This window comes from Ambystoma mexicanum, chromosome 6p (assembly GCF_040938575.1).
Source record: "Ambystoma mexicanum isolate Mex_15411 chromosome 6p, UKY_AmexF1_1, whole genome shotgun sequence".
Classification (NCBI taxonomy): Eukaryota; Metazoa; Chordata; class Amphibia; order Caudata; family Ambystomatidae; genus Ambystoma; species Ambystoma mexicanum.
This window is the reverse complement of record NC_090935.1, coordinates 741,529,525-741,546,923: the sequence shown is the minus strand read 5'-3', so window position 1 is coordinate 741,546,923 and position 17,399 is coordinate 741,529,525. Positions and strand designations below refer to the sequence as shown.

Below are 17,399 nucleotides of genomic sequence, written 5' to 3'. Positions count from 1 at the left end.
GATTAATATACCTGTAATTTACTTGCTGATAGCTAATGTCATCAAAACCAAGAGGTTCTGCCTCTTAAACTCAAACACAAAGCAATTTAACCAATACCAAGCTAGCCGTTCACCAAGAAATCCTAGCAGCTTTCTGTTCGATCTCTGGACTACAGTGTAGAGCAAAAGCTCTTGAAAGAGAAGTCTTTAGACACCTCTCTGATTATGCCAAAAACATGCACTCTTGAAGGACTACCAGTCTGACTTCATCCCTCAGAGAAGACAAGATATAAGAGTCTTGGACATCAAGGAAAGCTTCTCCTCTGCCACCTTCATCCTGCTTGATTTCTCTGCTCTTCCACACTGTGGGTGCTGCAATTGCACTACACAGAGCAGAGTGGATGGGCATTATGCCATTAAATGGATCTCATTAATCCTCTGCAACCAAACACAACAGGTGAAACTAGCCTCCTTCCAATAAACATTTGCCTAAAAAACTGTTTGTGGTGTGCTCCAAAGATAGGCCTTATAACTACTACTCATCAGTGGTTATATGGGCCCTCAAGACCTACATTGCCAGTTGCAATATATGCTGATGATTCTCAGCTATATCTTAAATTGCATGAAATAAACGTTTTAGACCCAGCAGATGCATATTCTAGTTCTCCAGCCTATAGCTGGCCACTGTCACTGGGTCTATCTTTGGCTGCAGATTTCAAAGTATGCATCTTGAGAGTCACCATTGATGTACCCTTTTCATTTGCAATGCAAGTGAATGCAGTTACCAAGTTGGCCTACTATCACGCCCAACTACATAGTGGGTTCAGCCATCTCATATCAAACAAGCTGGCCCTTTAAGTTGTCATCTCAGTATTATTACAAAGGTACCTGTCTTGGAATCCCTGATAAATTCTACATAATCATCAAATAGTTTCAGATGATGCCACCAACTTCATCTTTGGCGAAAAGTGATCCGATCATATCACTTCCACACTGAAGAGTCCACATTGGTTGCTGTTAGCAAAGTCTTGCATACAATAGACTCTAGCTGGTACAGAATGCCTTGTAAGTGCTTGCACCAGGACACCTAACTAAAGGTGTTCCCACACGAGAAGCCTCCCAGTTTCCTACAGACTACCTCGCAAAATGTGCTGGGTACATGACTTCACGACAAAATAGGTACATACATTTTGTTGGTGAGTCCATCTAATGACAAGCTCCTCCCTGTAGAACTCTCTTGCACCTTCCTTCCGCCTCCAGAATGGTTCAGAATATCAATGAAAACATACCTGTTTCAGTCCACCTCTGAAGCTTTCCTCTGTCACCCTTGACATATGCAGGCACTTTTCTGTGGCAACTGGGTGATGTGTGGTGAGTTACAAAAGCACACAATAAAATAAAATAATATATGTACTGATACTTGCTGTGTCTTTAATAAGCTAGGATAAACTCGAACGGTTTCTACTGTAAATCTGTATTTGTCATATACATAACAAATTGAAAAAATGGGTATCCAGTGATATTAACGAATATAAAATAACGAACAACTTTTTTAACTAATAGAAAATACTTAAAAAACACAGATTTTTTTTGTAAAAAATATATATGGGGTGGGGTAAGAGATTAAAATTGGTGCGGAGGAGTTTGGGGTGGGATTATAATCATAGGGAAACAGGAGTTGGGGGGACCCCCCAAATAAAAAATAAAAGTATCGATATCTTTCGGTATTTTCTATTTGTTAAAAAAGTTTTCGTTATAACATTTTTTGTTAATAACACATAGATCCCAAAAATTGTGGTCTTTGTCTATGCAACCAGTGTTTGCACATGGTGTTATTGCATGCATGCAGTCATTTTTCCACATAAAAGCATTTCTGATTATGCCGATTGTACAGAGAAAAGGGACATATCCTTATACCATGTTCACACATTTCGTTTTTTTTAACTGCACCAAAAAGCTTGGAAAGGCCCAAATGGCAGGTTGGTGATTTGAACTCGAAATAGATAATTTGTGATATAATTAAGGTGACCAGAAATCCCGGTTTCTGTGGACCATCCCAGTATTTTGCCCTTGGTCCTGGCACCCCGAGAATTTTTTGAGTTTTGAAGTCCTCTTCCGGGATTTGGGGATGGCTGGCTATTGTCCTGGTTTTTGCCAGTGACCCTCGAATAAATGCTGAAATCGGGCAGGGGGAGAGCATGAAACACTCAAGTTTTGCTTGCGTTTCATGCCCTCCCCCTTCCTCCATGACTTCTCTCCTCCAATGAGAGCTTTTAGCTTTCAATGAACATATACTTACACGTACTTTGTGCGGAAAAGGGCCTCCGACATAGAAGCAGGACTACAGTTTCATTGGAGTCCTATATGTGGAAACTGTAGTCCTACTTCTGTGTCGGTGGCCGTCCTGTTTTTTTCTTTTTAAATCTGGTTACCCTAGATATAATTAGGGTGACCAGGTGTCCCGGGACAGTCTGGGAAAATCACCCTCCGTCCTGGGGTCAGGGAGTTTTTTCATTTTAGAAACCCCATCCGGGGTTGGCATGGTTGGGCGGCAATGGTAGTTAAAATTGTAATTATTTTTCACAACACGTTTAGAATGTTAGACCTGGAGGATTGGCTCGAACCCCCAACTTTTCAGGTACAAGTCACAGCACTTACTGACTGTGCTACAGAGACTGGCTTGGAAACGATTGTACAGCAAGCCATGTTATATCAATTAGAGCAAACGCTTGTTTTCAATCAACATGCCAAGATTCACAGACAAAACTGCACAAATGAGATCCCATACAGTTTATAAAAAGGAGAAGTGCTGGAAATATAATTGGGTGGTGGTTGTGGGGGCGTGTTGGGGGAGGGGCGGTAGTCCCTCTTTTATGTTGTTGGTCATCCCGGTTTTTCGTTTGGAAAATCTGGTCACCCTAGATATAATGTACTCAAAACCCAATTTACCCCATCTCCAGTATGGTACTTTCATGTATTTACATTGTGTATAAACAAGAACCAGGTCCACAACCCCCTTTCTTTTTTTTATGGAGCCTTGCACAGCGAGGACAAAATGTTTTCTAGACAGGCGCTAGATACCATACCACTTTACCTTGCCTTTCTTGTCATTCCTAAATTCACGGTTATGCTCATACTGCCTCACGGAGATAATTTAGAAAGAAAGTCGTATGACACTGAACCTTACCTGCAATGTTCTCTCTGTCTTTGCTCTCGCTTATGGTCGCTTGCAGTGCGTCTGCGCGGAATTCGACCACTCCATGCGGGTCGTCATTCTTGAGTATCGTTATGTTGACTCTCGTGGCCTCTCCCAGCGTGCTTGGCGACTCGCTGTGGCTGCTGAGCACCACACAATACATTTCATCCAACTAGAGCAAGCAAACAAGGTTATTTGAAGCTGTACTTTCAAACTTACATGTAACAATGACAAGCAGACTAGGTCTCCATGACAACTGGCAAATACATGCACCCCAATATTTACATACGTTTTAGGTCAAGGAGCGCAGAGGATGCTCATGGTAAATAAAGCCCATAGTGTGCGCTGGGAAGCACTGCGAATAAGAGGGGAAATGAAGCCTATTGTGTTTCTAGTTTCCAGGCACCATCCACAAGAGTTCTTCCAGTCAGGAATTAAAGTGATGTGGGCAGAATATGCCCAGCAAGGCACAGTATCCTCCCACCTAATCCCAACCATTGAAAAAATATTGTCCCAATTTCAGTGAATCCCATCTCAAACTCAAAGGCACAGCAATAATGAAGTCCATTTTAATTCTACTTTCCAGACGGCATCTGCAAAAGTTACTCGAGTTAAGAATGTGATGTGGTCACCTTATCAATTCCTTTAAGAAACCTGTTCAGCCTTACTCTTAACAGCATGTCAACATAGCTTGAAATTGCGCACGAAAGCGTGTCTTACAGCACATCAGAACAAGGAACAGGAAAGATGTCATGTTCGTAATTAGAAAACTCTTAAATTATCTATATTTAAAAGTGCTTTTGGTAATGAACTCTGACATACGTACGCCATACTCTGCTCCCTTCTTTTGCCCGACTGTGTCACTCAAACATGATATATAATATATCACGTGACCACTATTCACCTCTTCCACCACAAAAGAAAGCTTCCTGTCACTGATTAGCTAAACATAATTCATGGTGCACGTGTCTCATCTAATGAGCTTTTGTCTCTGCGTGGATTGTGTATCTTCTTTTATAACTACTACTAAAACTTCACACATGATCTGTGCATGTAATATGTAGAATTGGCCCACAAGTCAGGGCTTAAAAAGGAAAAACCTGACATCTAGAATTTCTTTGATGCACCAGAATCAAGCGTCGCTTTTGTTTTCACTGGTCCTCATTCCATGTTTTCCGCAAGGATACCGGCAAACTCTCCTATCATTTCCGCCCCCTGATATCCCGGCACAACCACCCCTAAATCCCCATTCCATAGATTCCATGGGCGGATTTGCCGGTATTTTCTGCACCAGTAAAATACTGTCTGATGTATGCCAGTGGGGGCTTGAGTTGCCTCCAGCTCTTGGCTGGAGGCAAGTCAGGTAAGTCAGGTTACCCCAACCAGCATACTTGTACTCTGTCGGTCCGGTAAAGTGACGGCATCCGTAAATACCAGCACTTTTTTACCAGACAGGCAGGGTCATAATGAGGTCCACACCATTTTACAACAAAAGAAAAATAGGCTCTTTTTTTCAGGATCAGCCTTCTGCCCATGAAAAGGGTAAAGCCAGCATGGGTGTAGGATATGGCATAATGCATCCTGAGCGGCCCTGGTTTTAACTGAATAGATGTGCTCACTGAAGAAAGAAGGTTGAATGCGCAATTCCCAGTTTAAAATGGAAGGCTTGTTCGGAGCCTCTCTCTTCTTTTCCTAATTCACGAAAACACGAAGACACAAAGACTGTCCCTTGCGGTGTTATTGGCACATATTGCAAAGCCACGTGTGCTTTTTTTTTCATGACCAGAGTCGCAATGGACAGACATAAAAAGTGCCTAACTGGACATGGAGGTAACAGACACCAAGGCAGCAGGAAAATAAGCTAGGAATGACAGGAGCAGTGAATGTTTTTCGAACCCTTATGTGTGTCAGTCGCATGAAATGCATTCCACATCTGAAAAGAAGTAAGATGAAGGACTACGGCACTGCAGTGTCTGTCACCTTTGCATTCTCCAACGAGGCGAGCATGTCATACACCCTGGAGATACAAATTCAGTTGCCAATGTACTGACTCAGAAAGGAGAGTGCCAAATGTAACAAAAAAAGCCTGCGTGTAAAAAAAGAAAAAAATTAAAAGGTCCCCTGCGCAGGTACTGTGCGGGGCACCCTTCAAAGCAAAACAGGCATTGAGTTCTACACTGCGTGAGCTGAGCGTAGAAGTTTGCCCGACCCTCAAGTAAGCGAGTAGAGCACGCTACTAGTGCTACCCTCAGCAGCAGCTGGACACTTAGCTGGTTGATCCTGCCTTTTAATATTCGCACCGCCCCAATGCCAGGAGGGCCGCCGCGCTGATGATCACCGCTACGGCCCAGGCTTTGCATAGACGCAGCGCACCATTGGCAGGAGTGGTGCCGCACTGGACTTCACAGCCACGTCCTGGCTCACTTGTTTGGTGCTCACCGTGGGGACGGGGAGCGCAGAGCCTTCATCGCCGCTGCCTGGGCTGCTGCTCTAAGTGGCACTCCCTGTGAGTAGGTAGTACCGCTATCTTGCCAGCCTGCCTCTATGCAGCCCAGCTTAAAACACATTTGGGGCACCCTTCATACTGCTGCTACCCTGCCTGCACCATCCAAGGTCCCAGGAGCACCTTACACGGCCTGCTGCAACACATTGGACCTGAAGACAGCCCTGGCCAGGCTGCTTCTCAAATAAGGATTTTGTATGTATTCTTTTGGTGTCATAAAGTGCACTTTATAAGGACTTTTTATATATCTTTAAAGGATGCTTTGTAGTTTTTAAAGGATAGTTCCGGGACTTTTTTTTTATTGTCCCTACGGGTCGGCCATGTGTTTGTAAGCATAAATCGGTAGATCGTAGGAAACTTTCCTATGGACCTTACCCGACTTTTCGCCCATTATCGCACTCGAAATCAGCCTCCATTTTGTGATAATCCTATCATTCCGCCGCATCGACCTGGCTCACCTGCCTTTGCGGCACTAAATCAAATCCCCCGCCCCTGAAACAGACTTTATCAAAACATTCATATTCCCCGCCTCTATCCGTGACGTGACTGAGCTGCGTAGGCAAACGCGCCCAGGCGTCTTCTACGCGACTCCACACAGACCCCGGAAATCAACACAGATCAGCTCACAATACAGCGCACCACAATTCGGAATATGAAACTGTACTTTGAAATCAAACCGCAAGATTGTAAATGTGGTAAAGTACATTTATTTGACATCAAATGTTTAGAGAATATTCAGCGATTTGCATTTTTATTTGCTCATGTTCCAAAAAGTTCGTATTGAGGAACGCGATGGTCCTTTGCTGTACACAGGGTCTTAGAGCATCTCACAATACAGCACCACAATTCGGAATGTGAAACCGTGGTTTAAAAGCAAACGGCAAGATTGTACATTTGTCAAAGTACGTTTATTGGACATCAAATGTTTAGAGAATATTGAGCGATTTGCATTTTTCTTTGCTCTCGATCCAAATTAGTTCGTCTTGAGGGAAGCGATGTTCGTGTGCAGTACACAGGGTGTTGGTTTACGATAAAAATAAGCTCTTCTGTCGCACTGATAATCGCATGGCTGTTCCAACAACGAGGCACTAGGCCACCACAACGGTAGGTATGTTGCATCTAACCGTTAGTACCGCGTAAGGGCATACTTGTACTTGGCGATCGTCCCATAAAATGGTCAGGGTGGTAACGTTGTTCACGCGGAGAAGCAACTGGCGGCTGTAGAAGCCGTCCGCCGGTGTCTGGTACTCGTGACACAGACAGTAGTGAATGATGTACCTAAAAACATAAAAAATGAAATTAGTCTCACCATCAGATCCTTATTAAAATTATTCATTTCATAGCGAGGACAGCGCTACTGGGTGTACACAAGTGTTTAAAGGCGTGGCGAGGCATGGAGGGGGGGGGAGTGGAGTACAAGATAAGTAGCATAAAATAATAAATAAATAGGGCCAGCTGGTGGCAAGTGCAAGGTAAGTGCAGAACAAGTGCTGGGAAGGGGGGGCTGTAGGATACTGAGACAGTCCCCCAGTGCAGGGGTTGACAGGGAGGCAGTGCAGGTGGAGAGTGGAAGGGCCCAGGACCGAGGTCGCAGACAGTGGACCAGTTGTAGCAGGGGAGAGGGAGAGAGAAAGCAGAAGCAAAGAGGAAGGTTTTGAGGTGCTTCAGTAAAAGCAGATGTTTCTCCTCCAGATAGAGCGCGGTAGAAAACACTATGCCACATAGAACGAACAAGTACAACTGAACCCGTCTTTAAAGCCACTGTATAGTAATGAAATTGCGGTATAAACTCATCAAAAGTTACTTACATTATATTTGCATTTTCCATTGTGTCTCTGTGTAGGGCAGACCCGAAACACCACTCCTTCTTTGCCGACGTTACTTCTTCTAATGAACGTGGCTCATCGTTTCGTTTCTGAAATTTTATTCATTATCTTTTCTTAGTCTTTCAGGATGGTCCCGGCCTGTCAAGGTCAAATCACAATAGAACCTTATATTGGGTCGTGGGCCGTTCCGCCACCCGAGCAAAACATCAAAGCAGCTGACCTTCACTTTGAGCGAGCACACATTTCTAGTTAGCTCCAGTTAGTGTAAGGGCATCTTGTCTGCGTGCCTTTTTTTTTATTGTCCCTATGGGTCGGCCATGTGTTTGTAATACGGAAACATTCTATAATTTTTGTAAAAATGATTTATATTACTGTTTGGTTTAATTGCAATGGGCCTGCAACATGAGGAGACTCGAGAGAAGAGAGAACAGACAATCGAATTACAATCATTTAAACCGTGATGTGTATTTCTCAATGAGCTCTGCTTTAGGTGGACATGGAACAGAGGCAATGTTGGGTGGCAATGCAGTTGTCCCCTGCATAGGTTCGTTCACCACTCCATGTATGTGCCTATCGAGGACATCTACGATAAGTCTCTCAATAAACTCATATTGCATATCCTCAAACACTGGTTTGATCACCCATTGTTTACTTCTTTTAGTGAAGGCCTTATTGTAGCGAAGCGTCCCTAAAGTTCCGGTCGTCCTACTTTGTTGACGGCCAACATTATGGTTATGTGCCAAGACCGCTAGAAGAGTCCGATTTATCATGCCTTCCATGCCAAAATGCAATCTTTTGGGCCTGTACTTGAGGCACATATTGTGGAACACCTCCAAATCTCCTGTGTGGCAGAATTCCGTGAGTCCCCTCAAAGCTTTTGTTATAGTTTTATCAAATACAATCTTTTCAATGGCCTTGTGAGTGGGTGATGAAGGAATCAACCACTTCTTCTTCCGTGCCTCCTCTGTGGACAAATGGCCATGTTCACATTTGTGGAAATGCTCATTTGCCGACCATCGATGTACGTTGCTACAGTGCAACATTACTGACCGCCATTTTTCCAGTAGAATTTCCAACGACCCTTCACATGTTTTTGAGCTCCACCAAAGATGGTTGCTGATTGACTTGGACCACTGTGAAATACCTTGCATATCTTTTTTTTTTCCTGCAGCCGACAATTTTTTATTGATTGATTTTGCAAGATGCCAAACGTCAAATTGGTGATTTATATTTTTGTACTGTTCTCTCATTGTCTTGGCAATTGAAACGTGTCTGTCCGTGGCTATCAGGTCGATCACCATTCCCCGCGATTGTAGTTCTTGCAATGATGCTACAAAGCCAACTTTCTCCATGGCCACTGAGGATGTACTTTGTGACACCTGCACGACCAACGAACTCACAATTTTCTTACTTTCCATGTCCTGAAAGTGGTAGGTGCAGTACTTGGCTGAAAATCCTGGACTGTCGCATTGTCCATCACCGGCTAGCCTGAAGCGTTTGCCCGCGAATGTACTTTCCATTGACATTTTTTCCATTCTCCAAGCTTCGCTGATGGCTGGAAATAGATAATCGGTTTGGTATTTGTAGAACTGACTTTTCGCAATGAAATGGATTCCCACAAACTGAAAGAATTACTGTAACTTTTTAAAACTTGAACCACTAAAAAGTGCGGCCGCTGCACAAAGTAGATTGCCTGCTGGCAGTTGCCCCAGCATGGGTTGTGCAGACCATGCGAACGGATGATATTGTGTACAGGTGGCATGTATTTTAAGGTTAGTGCCTCGAATTGCACGAGTCACATTAATCAATGGCTCCCCACATACTTCCCCACCAACCCAATGCCCACATTTCATCATCATAATAATATCCATCAAACAGCTATCGAATACAATGAATTTGGCCTCTTTCCTTATACTGTCACTCTGCATCCCAGCTGGTTCGGCCTGTAACGTTGAGGACATGTCACTCGCATGAAAGGTACAATCTCTGATATCGTCTTCCGCTATGCTGAGTGATATTGATGGTGTTTCATTGTCGTCCACTTCATTCTCTTCCATTGCAACATCTGTTCCTTGTCCGGAGATGAGAGAAAAAAACAATGTCTTCAACTTTCGCGTGCTCTTATTTTTTGCGGGTGTGGATTCTGTGAATTGATCTACGACTGCATCCAAACTACCAGGAGGACATTCACTATCAATGGCTGGTGGTGGTATAGCTCCGTTGTCAATCACTTCATATTCTTCCCATTGGCACAATGCATCTCCAGTCTCAAGTCCCTGCCAAAAGGTTTGACAAGCAACATCTCTCGTTCGCTTCACTGTCTGTGTAGATCTAGTTCTTACACCCACTCGCAACTAGAGGACAGATTAGAAAAGGGATGTTCAGTTTAAACACAACTTACAGTATTGAACTATTGACAGTGAAAGACAACATAATATAGTGAACAGGACACTAACCTTCTTTTGCTTTCTTTTCTTTGAAACTTTCTTTCCTCGAACTTCAACATCTGGACGCTGTTGCTCCGACTCGTGTGTGCATGTCTCCACTTCCTCTCGCGCTGCAACGACTATACTTTCATGATAAGCACATCCATCACTCACTGAGGCTCCATCGACTCGCTGAAACATAGAACTTTCATTAGTATGTATAATAATATTGAAAACACAAAATGTACTTGGGGACCAATACCCATACGTACATCTCAATAGCAAAACACGAATGAACGCATTGTGTAGAACATTCAAACGACAATAGTTCACGCATTGTTGATCTAGTTAGATTGAACTGTCAAGATCCATACCTCGGGCTCCGCATAGACTTCCATTGATGATATTATTGAAGATGAGGCTTCAGCAACTCCCTGAAACACAGTAATTGCATTAGTATGGTTTTGTATTTTGTTTAAAAGAACATAAACTTTCTGCAGGCGTCAACGGCTCATCTAAATAGACCTGCACAAATGATCAGTTGTCTAAAATAAATAATGGATATCTAAATATGATTCGATTTGCTCCATCGTTGGAAGTGTCACCACCCAGAGATCTGCATCAACTACTAGGGGTGATGTTCTTGTTGAAGAAGCTCCGTCAGCTCCCTGAAACATAGTACTTGCGTTAATAAAGAAGGAAGTATAGCGGATGTAATCACGTCATTTGATCTCGCATGATTGATCTGTCAGTATCCATACCTCGAAATGCATAAGAACATCAAGGGACGCTGTAACTGCGGTGCACACTTCTGCAAGCTGTTGCGCCGACCCGTAACTGCATGCTCCCCCTTCCTCTTGGACTAATGCTCCATCGACTCCCTGAAACATAGGACTTTCATTAGTAATGAACACAATATTGAAAAAAGAAGACACATAGGAGGGCGACGACAGAAGGACATACCAATGGCTAAAAACGAAAGAAACATTGTGTGTAACAATCACGCTACAAGAATGCAAGATCTGATGATCTCCATCGATGGAACTGTCCGGAAACGTACCTCGAGCATCTGAGTGACATCTACGGTTGTCGTCAATGCGTTGGACTCCTCAGCATCTCCCTGAAAGACAGTACTTGCATTATTTTGGATAACAATAATTATAACTGAAAACAAAGACTAGAGGACGAGTACTGTGGTGTACCATTAGGTAAAATAATTACACGATCAATTAAAACTATTGATTTACATGCCTAAAACAAGTCAGTGTCAGAATAGCTAAGTAAGATTACCCGATAGGCGCTTGAAGTGGCTGATGACTGCAATAACGACACGGATGGAGAATCTTCAGCCTTCATATTGAGTGGATACATAAATGGGGAAATTATTGTTAGCTAATGCTACACACTACCGCAATGCCGAGAGATAAATACGTAAACTTGACTCACCAGTGGAGGGATGTGGACGAATAGAGTGGGAATAGCGGTTGAGAGCAATTTTCGCCTCGCTCGCGGTGTTTTCGTCCTTATTAGCAATGATGTGGAGTACATGTCTGGGCTAAAGTGCCTGCTGCAGATGCGGTATCGATCACCCCTCTTGTCCGCAAAGACTTCTAGGACTCTACTTTCTATCTCAGAGGCTGGATATCCGCAATATCGGACCCATTCTCTTATCTGATCTATTGTCTTAGGGAAAACATGCATTATAGTACCTTCAGATTTGTTATGGGTCTTTGAAGGGCAACCGCCAATGGAACAGGCAGGCATTATGGAAAGTTCTGAAAAGTAAAGATCAACAATTCTCTATGAATACCAATGTGTTAAAACATTAAATGACACATAAAAGGTTCAATGCAAGGTCCGTTTTGGTTCTTGGAACTATACACGTTATTCACATGCGGATAAGTATTTCAATAACTTTCAAAAAAATAGAAAAACTAATTTGACTAAACTCAGAACATGTGACTAGTTCCTTGCATGTACTGTCGTGAACGAAAAGAAAACATGGATGCAATTTGATGACTACTAGCAAATAGATATAAATCAAAAAATAGGACGCAAAATGATTATGGTACATGGACTTACCTTGACGAACAAACAGTTAGATGCAGGGATCAGAGTAGTTTCTTGTCGTAGAACAGGGAGCAGTTCACAGGTTGCAAACTGACGAGTTTGCTCAAAGTGGTCACGGAAGTTCACAGAGACGAAGAGCAGATAACCAGCACCTTCACGGGTTGACTAGCAAAGCGCAAAGAAGTTCTCATTAGAAATATGAAGTGGGTTATAAAGAATTCGAAACAGGGGTGTGTTTGTGAATGAATGACGTGTATATGTCGTGGCATTATGCGGTCTGCAGGGGGCCGTCCAGCGTGAGGGGGGATGCTTGGCAGGAAACACGGGGTCTGTAGGTAGACATGGGAACAACAACCCATGCTCTATAGACCACTTTGAAGTGTACATGGTCTTTGGCACCTCTTGGCCTTTATCGCTCCCTGACAGCTCCACTTGCCAGCACAAGTACCCCGGTGCGAACTGCCTTTGATAGGGCGGCGGGGGGTGGATCGGGGCGGTGGTCGTGCAGACAAGTCACAGGAAGACTCGTGAATGGAGACACACTTATGTGGATTGCAGGGGGGCGTCCAGCGTGAGGGGGGATGCTTGGCAGGAGACACGGGGTCTGTAGGTAGACATGGGAACAACAACCCATGCTCTATAGACCACTTTGAAGTGTACATGGTCTTTGGCACCTCTTGGCCTTTATCGCTCCCTGACAGCTCCACTTGCCAGCGCAAGTACCCCGGTGCGAACTGCCTTTGATAGGGCGGCGGGGGGTGGATCGGGGCGGTGGTCGTGCAGACAAGTCACAGGAAGACTCGTGAATGGAGACACACTTATGTGGATTGCAGGGGGGCGTCCAGCGTGAGGGGGGATGCTTGGCAGGAGACACGGGGTCTGTAGGTAGACATGGGAACAACAACCCATGCTCTATAGACCACTTTGAAGTGTACATGGTCTTTGGCACCTCTTGGCCTTTATCGCTCCCTGACAGCTCCACTTGCCAGCGCAAGTACCCCGGTGCGAACTGCCTTTGATAGGGCGGCGGGGGGTGGATCGGGGCGGTGGTCGTGCAGACAAGACCAGTTTGCCGCAGGGCCTCACCAAGGAGAGGCCATCTAACTGAATGTAAGAGGATGGCTGCAGGATCTACTACATGGAATGCAGGGGGGTGAGTTTATAAATACCTCACCCTCCCAGGAGAATATACACTAGATTCATTTAAAAAATCAAAACAACCATTGTTAAAATATATGTTGGGCTTTATTTTAGATTTTAATTAAACATAAATAATAAACATTACACATTGTAAAGTTGAGGTTGCAGCACATCGAGGGAAAATCCGCGGTATTGTCCACTGTCACTGGGGAAATGTTGTCTAATGGCAAGTACCGCACAGGCAGGTATTACTCTCCGAACGCGGTGTCCGAGCCTCCCGTGAAGCCACCAAGTGAAGCAACGATAGGCCACCAGCCTGTACCACCTGTGAAAAAAAAAGATGCAAACTGTATTAAACTGACCAAACTTTCTTATCAATGTCGATTCAGGTAACACATGTCATTTTTCTTAGAAAAAAATTATATCTAGAAAATGCACTATATGGAACAAATTTACATGCGTTCGAATGACATGTAAATGTAATTTTATATGTGGGAGACGACCATGAAATAGTGGTGGCATCACTGACATCACAAACAGAGTATACTTACTCGTTACTCGGATTACGCGGACGAACAGTGCCGCGAAGTTCGTGCATAAGCACCATCATCATCCTCAACACGGTCCGTGAGAGGCAGGCTTCCCTGAACTCTGGCAGCTCGGTGATGCATTGCGGACTTTGCTCGCCTTCCTGCAGACTTTGCTCGCTTTCCGAAATGTAGGCCAAGCACCCGGAATTTTCACGGCAGCAGCAGTTCTCCTCCTCAGTTGGCATTAGCTCGCACCGATTGCACGTGCACCAGGTGGAGACGCCGTCCATGCGACATGGTCCAGGCTCTTCATCCGTTGACTGGTCCTCCCAACTGCCGTCCGAATCCCCATGGTTTTCGCGTGCTTGACTTTCCAGTAGTTCTTCCTCGGTGTACTCGGGCTCGTACATATACGGCATTATTGTGGCCATTGTGCGGTAAAGATAGTAAAATAATTTACAGAGATGGTACAGGTGTTCACACGGGCTACAAGCGGCGAAGGTAGCTGACCAGAGCACTGAAACGAGTCACAGAATACTCAAAGTAACACAGAGAGAGGAATGGAATCGAAAATCTGCTGCTGTGTGTTGTGAAACGGTCTGTTTATACTTATTGGGGAAAGAGGCGTCCTGCCATTTCCATGGCAACACGTCAATAGCTGAGGCGCAGCGATTGTTGACACGAGACGTGCTTGAAATGGGCAGTACGCGTCTGCTGATGTCAGGCTCAGGGGTGGGGGATTTGATTTAGTGCCGCAAAGGCAGGTGAGCCAGGTCGATGCGGCGGAATGATAGGATTATCACAAAATGGAGGCTGATTTCGAGTGCGATAATGGGCGAAAAGTCGGGTAAGGTCCATAGGAAAGTTTCCTACGATCTACCGATTTATGCTTACAAACACATGGCCGACCCGTAGGGACAATAAAAAAAAAGTCCCGGAACTATCCTTTAAATGCAGCTGCTTAGGAATAGTTGTAGTGTGTTATAGTGTGACATGTGTTACCCCCCTTTTATATAAAACATAGAAAACTGCTAGTGTCAAGATCTATATATATTTCAGACGATAACTAAAAAAAAGCACACAGTATTCCTTGTTCCTTGTTCTGTCTTTCCTGTTGTTGTATACTTATTCTGACCTAGTGTTCCTCTCTCGGGGCTTTGGAAATTATTATACCATTATACTGATCAAGTTCTTTTCTTACAGCAGCACATCCAGGGTGATCCAGAAGGTGGCGGTAGGTGGGGATGTTGGAAACGGGTAAGAGGTGGATTTAGTCCTTATAACTAAGAAAAAGTGTATTACTGTGCCTGCCAACACCTGTCTTCCATCAAGTGCGAATAGATCCATACCCACCGCACACAAAGTGGTAGCATGACTATAGCTTCTCTGGCACAGCTTCCTTCAAAAAGCAGCATACGTACCAGTTCAGAACTGGTCTCAATGATGTAAGAAAGAACGCCTCAGAACAAGATACTATGTTCCATTATTCCGACACATTGTAACGTCACCTCTATAACTGATGACTTCACGCCAAGTATGCAGCAGCTAATACACCTGGATCAAAGTAGTTACAGTTTGGGTTCAGAGCTGCAGATTATGCTGGGGGATATTTAATGGGGTAGTTCGGTCAGAAATCGATCGAGCATTTATTTTAGAGCATACATCGATCGTTCTAAAAAGCAATCCAATGCAACTTACCTGAGTTTTTCTCACTTTAACACATGTGGAAACGACAGGTTGGGTATGGCCATCTTGCACTAATCTTATCCGTGTATCCATTGCCCTAATTTCAAGTGTCCTCAAGGCACTAATTCAGATCACTCGCTCCTAATGCTGACATCACTAGACGCTCATGCCCCATTTCACAATCCCAATGCACATCTCATGTCAACGTCCTCTGTGCTCAATCTATTGAGGTGTCTCCATGGAAATGCCAAGATGGCTCGTTCCTCGACAAGTGTAAACAAACCCTTTCTGATCACACAACGTTGTCGTTCCTTTTTCCTTTGTGTCAGTTTATTTCATTTCGAGGTTCCCTGACTTGTTTCTGCTCTGTTCAGTGATCTGCCAAGTACGGCACACTGAGAACCAGTACTCATACTGCCTAAAATTAATGAACTGAGTAGTTGCTTTTCATTTCTTATATTATGGACAAATGTCTTTACTAAACCATATTTAAACATGTGCCCTTGTAAACTTTTAACGTTTGAGCCTATAAATCTTGTCTTTTGACAATGAGTTTTTGTAAAAAGGCTGTTTCTTTGCTTGTCTGTCTTTAAAATTTAATGTTAATGGGAAACCTATTTTCTTTACTGTATTCAAACAAACATGTTTTTATTTACTTCACCGTTGATTCTGTGCTTCTTCACTATTCAGGAACTTTGGCAACAGTTCAGCCTGATCAGTATGAGCCCAAAAATTCAGAGGATAAAATCCTTGAAAGAGAAAAAACTCAAGACGATGTGGAATCAGATGAAAGTCATGAGGATCAATCACCGGAGCCTAAACCCAGTCGCATGGAACACGTTTCCACCTCGTGTACCTGCCATCGTTGTGAGCTTATGCCTGATCTGGTGGAGAACTGCTGTTGCAGAGAAAGCTCTGGCTGCTTGGCCTACATTGCTGAAGAAGACACACCACCGGTATGCGTTACCGAGCTGCATGACTTCAGGGCCGCCTACCTTGCAAGATCTGTGTTGCAAATGATGATGGTCCTTATGCATGAACTTCGAGCTACAGTTCGCCCTCGTAATCCAAGTAAGGAGTACGTTCACTCTTTATATGTTGTGTGTTTGACGACCGAGACGGCTATCATAATATGTTGTTCCCCTACATCAATATAACTTTGATGGATCAATGACAAAAGAATTTTTCTGTAAATTGAATACTTTACTCATTATAATCTGAAAACAAAATGGTCATCTTTAGATTTATCATCTGAACAATTATGTTTCATTCACTTGGAAGTTTCTCCCAAACTGTTTTTGCTGGAATGTGCATTCACTTTTCTAATTGATCCCTACTTGAAATTACAATTAGTGTTAATTCTTCGCACGAAAAGGTACTTTTTAAAGCATAGCAAAACCTTACATTTTACATTTTTAAGGTGGAGAAAACATAAAAAATTCAATTATTGGGGTCATTCAAGAAAATTATTTCTGTATCTCCTACACAGGTGGTACAGACTTGTGGCATATTGTACCTTTACATGGTGGATTTATGGAAGAGTGGGATTTCGCGTTCGACAAGTAATACCTGCCTGTGTGGTTCGAGCCAATCGTGATGAATTCCCCAGTGACCACGGACAATACCGTGGATTTATACAGATAGGACCTTGACCGCAGCAGTATAATTTATATTGTCATTGCCATCCACTTTACCAAACTAAATAAAAAAATAAGTTAATCTGAACAGTTTTTAGACATTTTTTGTAAGTCCAGAACACGTCCAAAGATCTAAGAGTATTGTAAAAAATTAGTGTGCTTTAACAAGTTTGCTACCCTATCGGTCTCCCCTCACCCACATCCATCCCCCCTCCACTAGCAATGGCTGTTCTCACCTGTGGACGTGAGCTCGCAAGGGTGCTGGGAGGATGGGGACACTCAAGGTGCTGAATATCATGTTCAACACAAAGGGTTCTTTCACATGGGGACCCTTATCCACATAGCCACCCCAGACCCGGTGTCTCCAGACTCCCCTTTGAAACCCTGTCACTGCAATCAACATATG

At 43.7% G+C, this 17,399-nt stretch overlaps 1 protein-coding gene across 2 annotated transcripts in view; it reads right to left on the bottom strand.

Annotated features, from left to right (window-relative positions):
- The window catches only part of ADGRV1 (adhesion G protein-coupled receptor V1), a 2,479,945-nt gene that overhangs the window by 1,996,483 nt on the left and 466,063 nt on the right, over positions 1–17,399 (bottom strand). For both annotated transcript variants that reach the window (XM_069627623.1, XM_069627624.1), the window contains exon 14: positions 3,167–3,347. In XM_069627623.1, the coding sequence (XP_069483724.1) occupies positions 3,167–3,347 (181 nt within the window). The remainder of the gene's footprint in view (positions 1–3,166; positions 3,348–17,399) is intronic.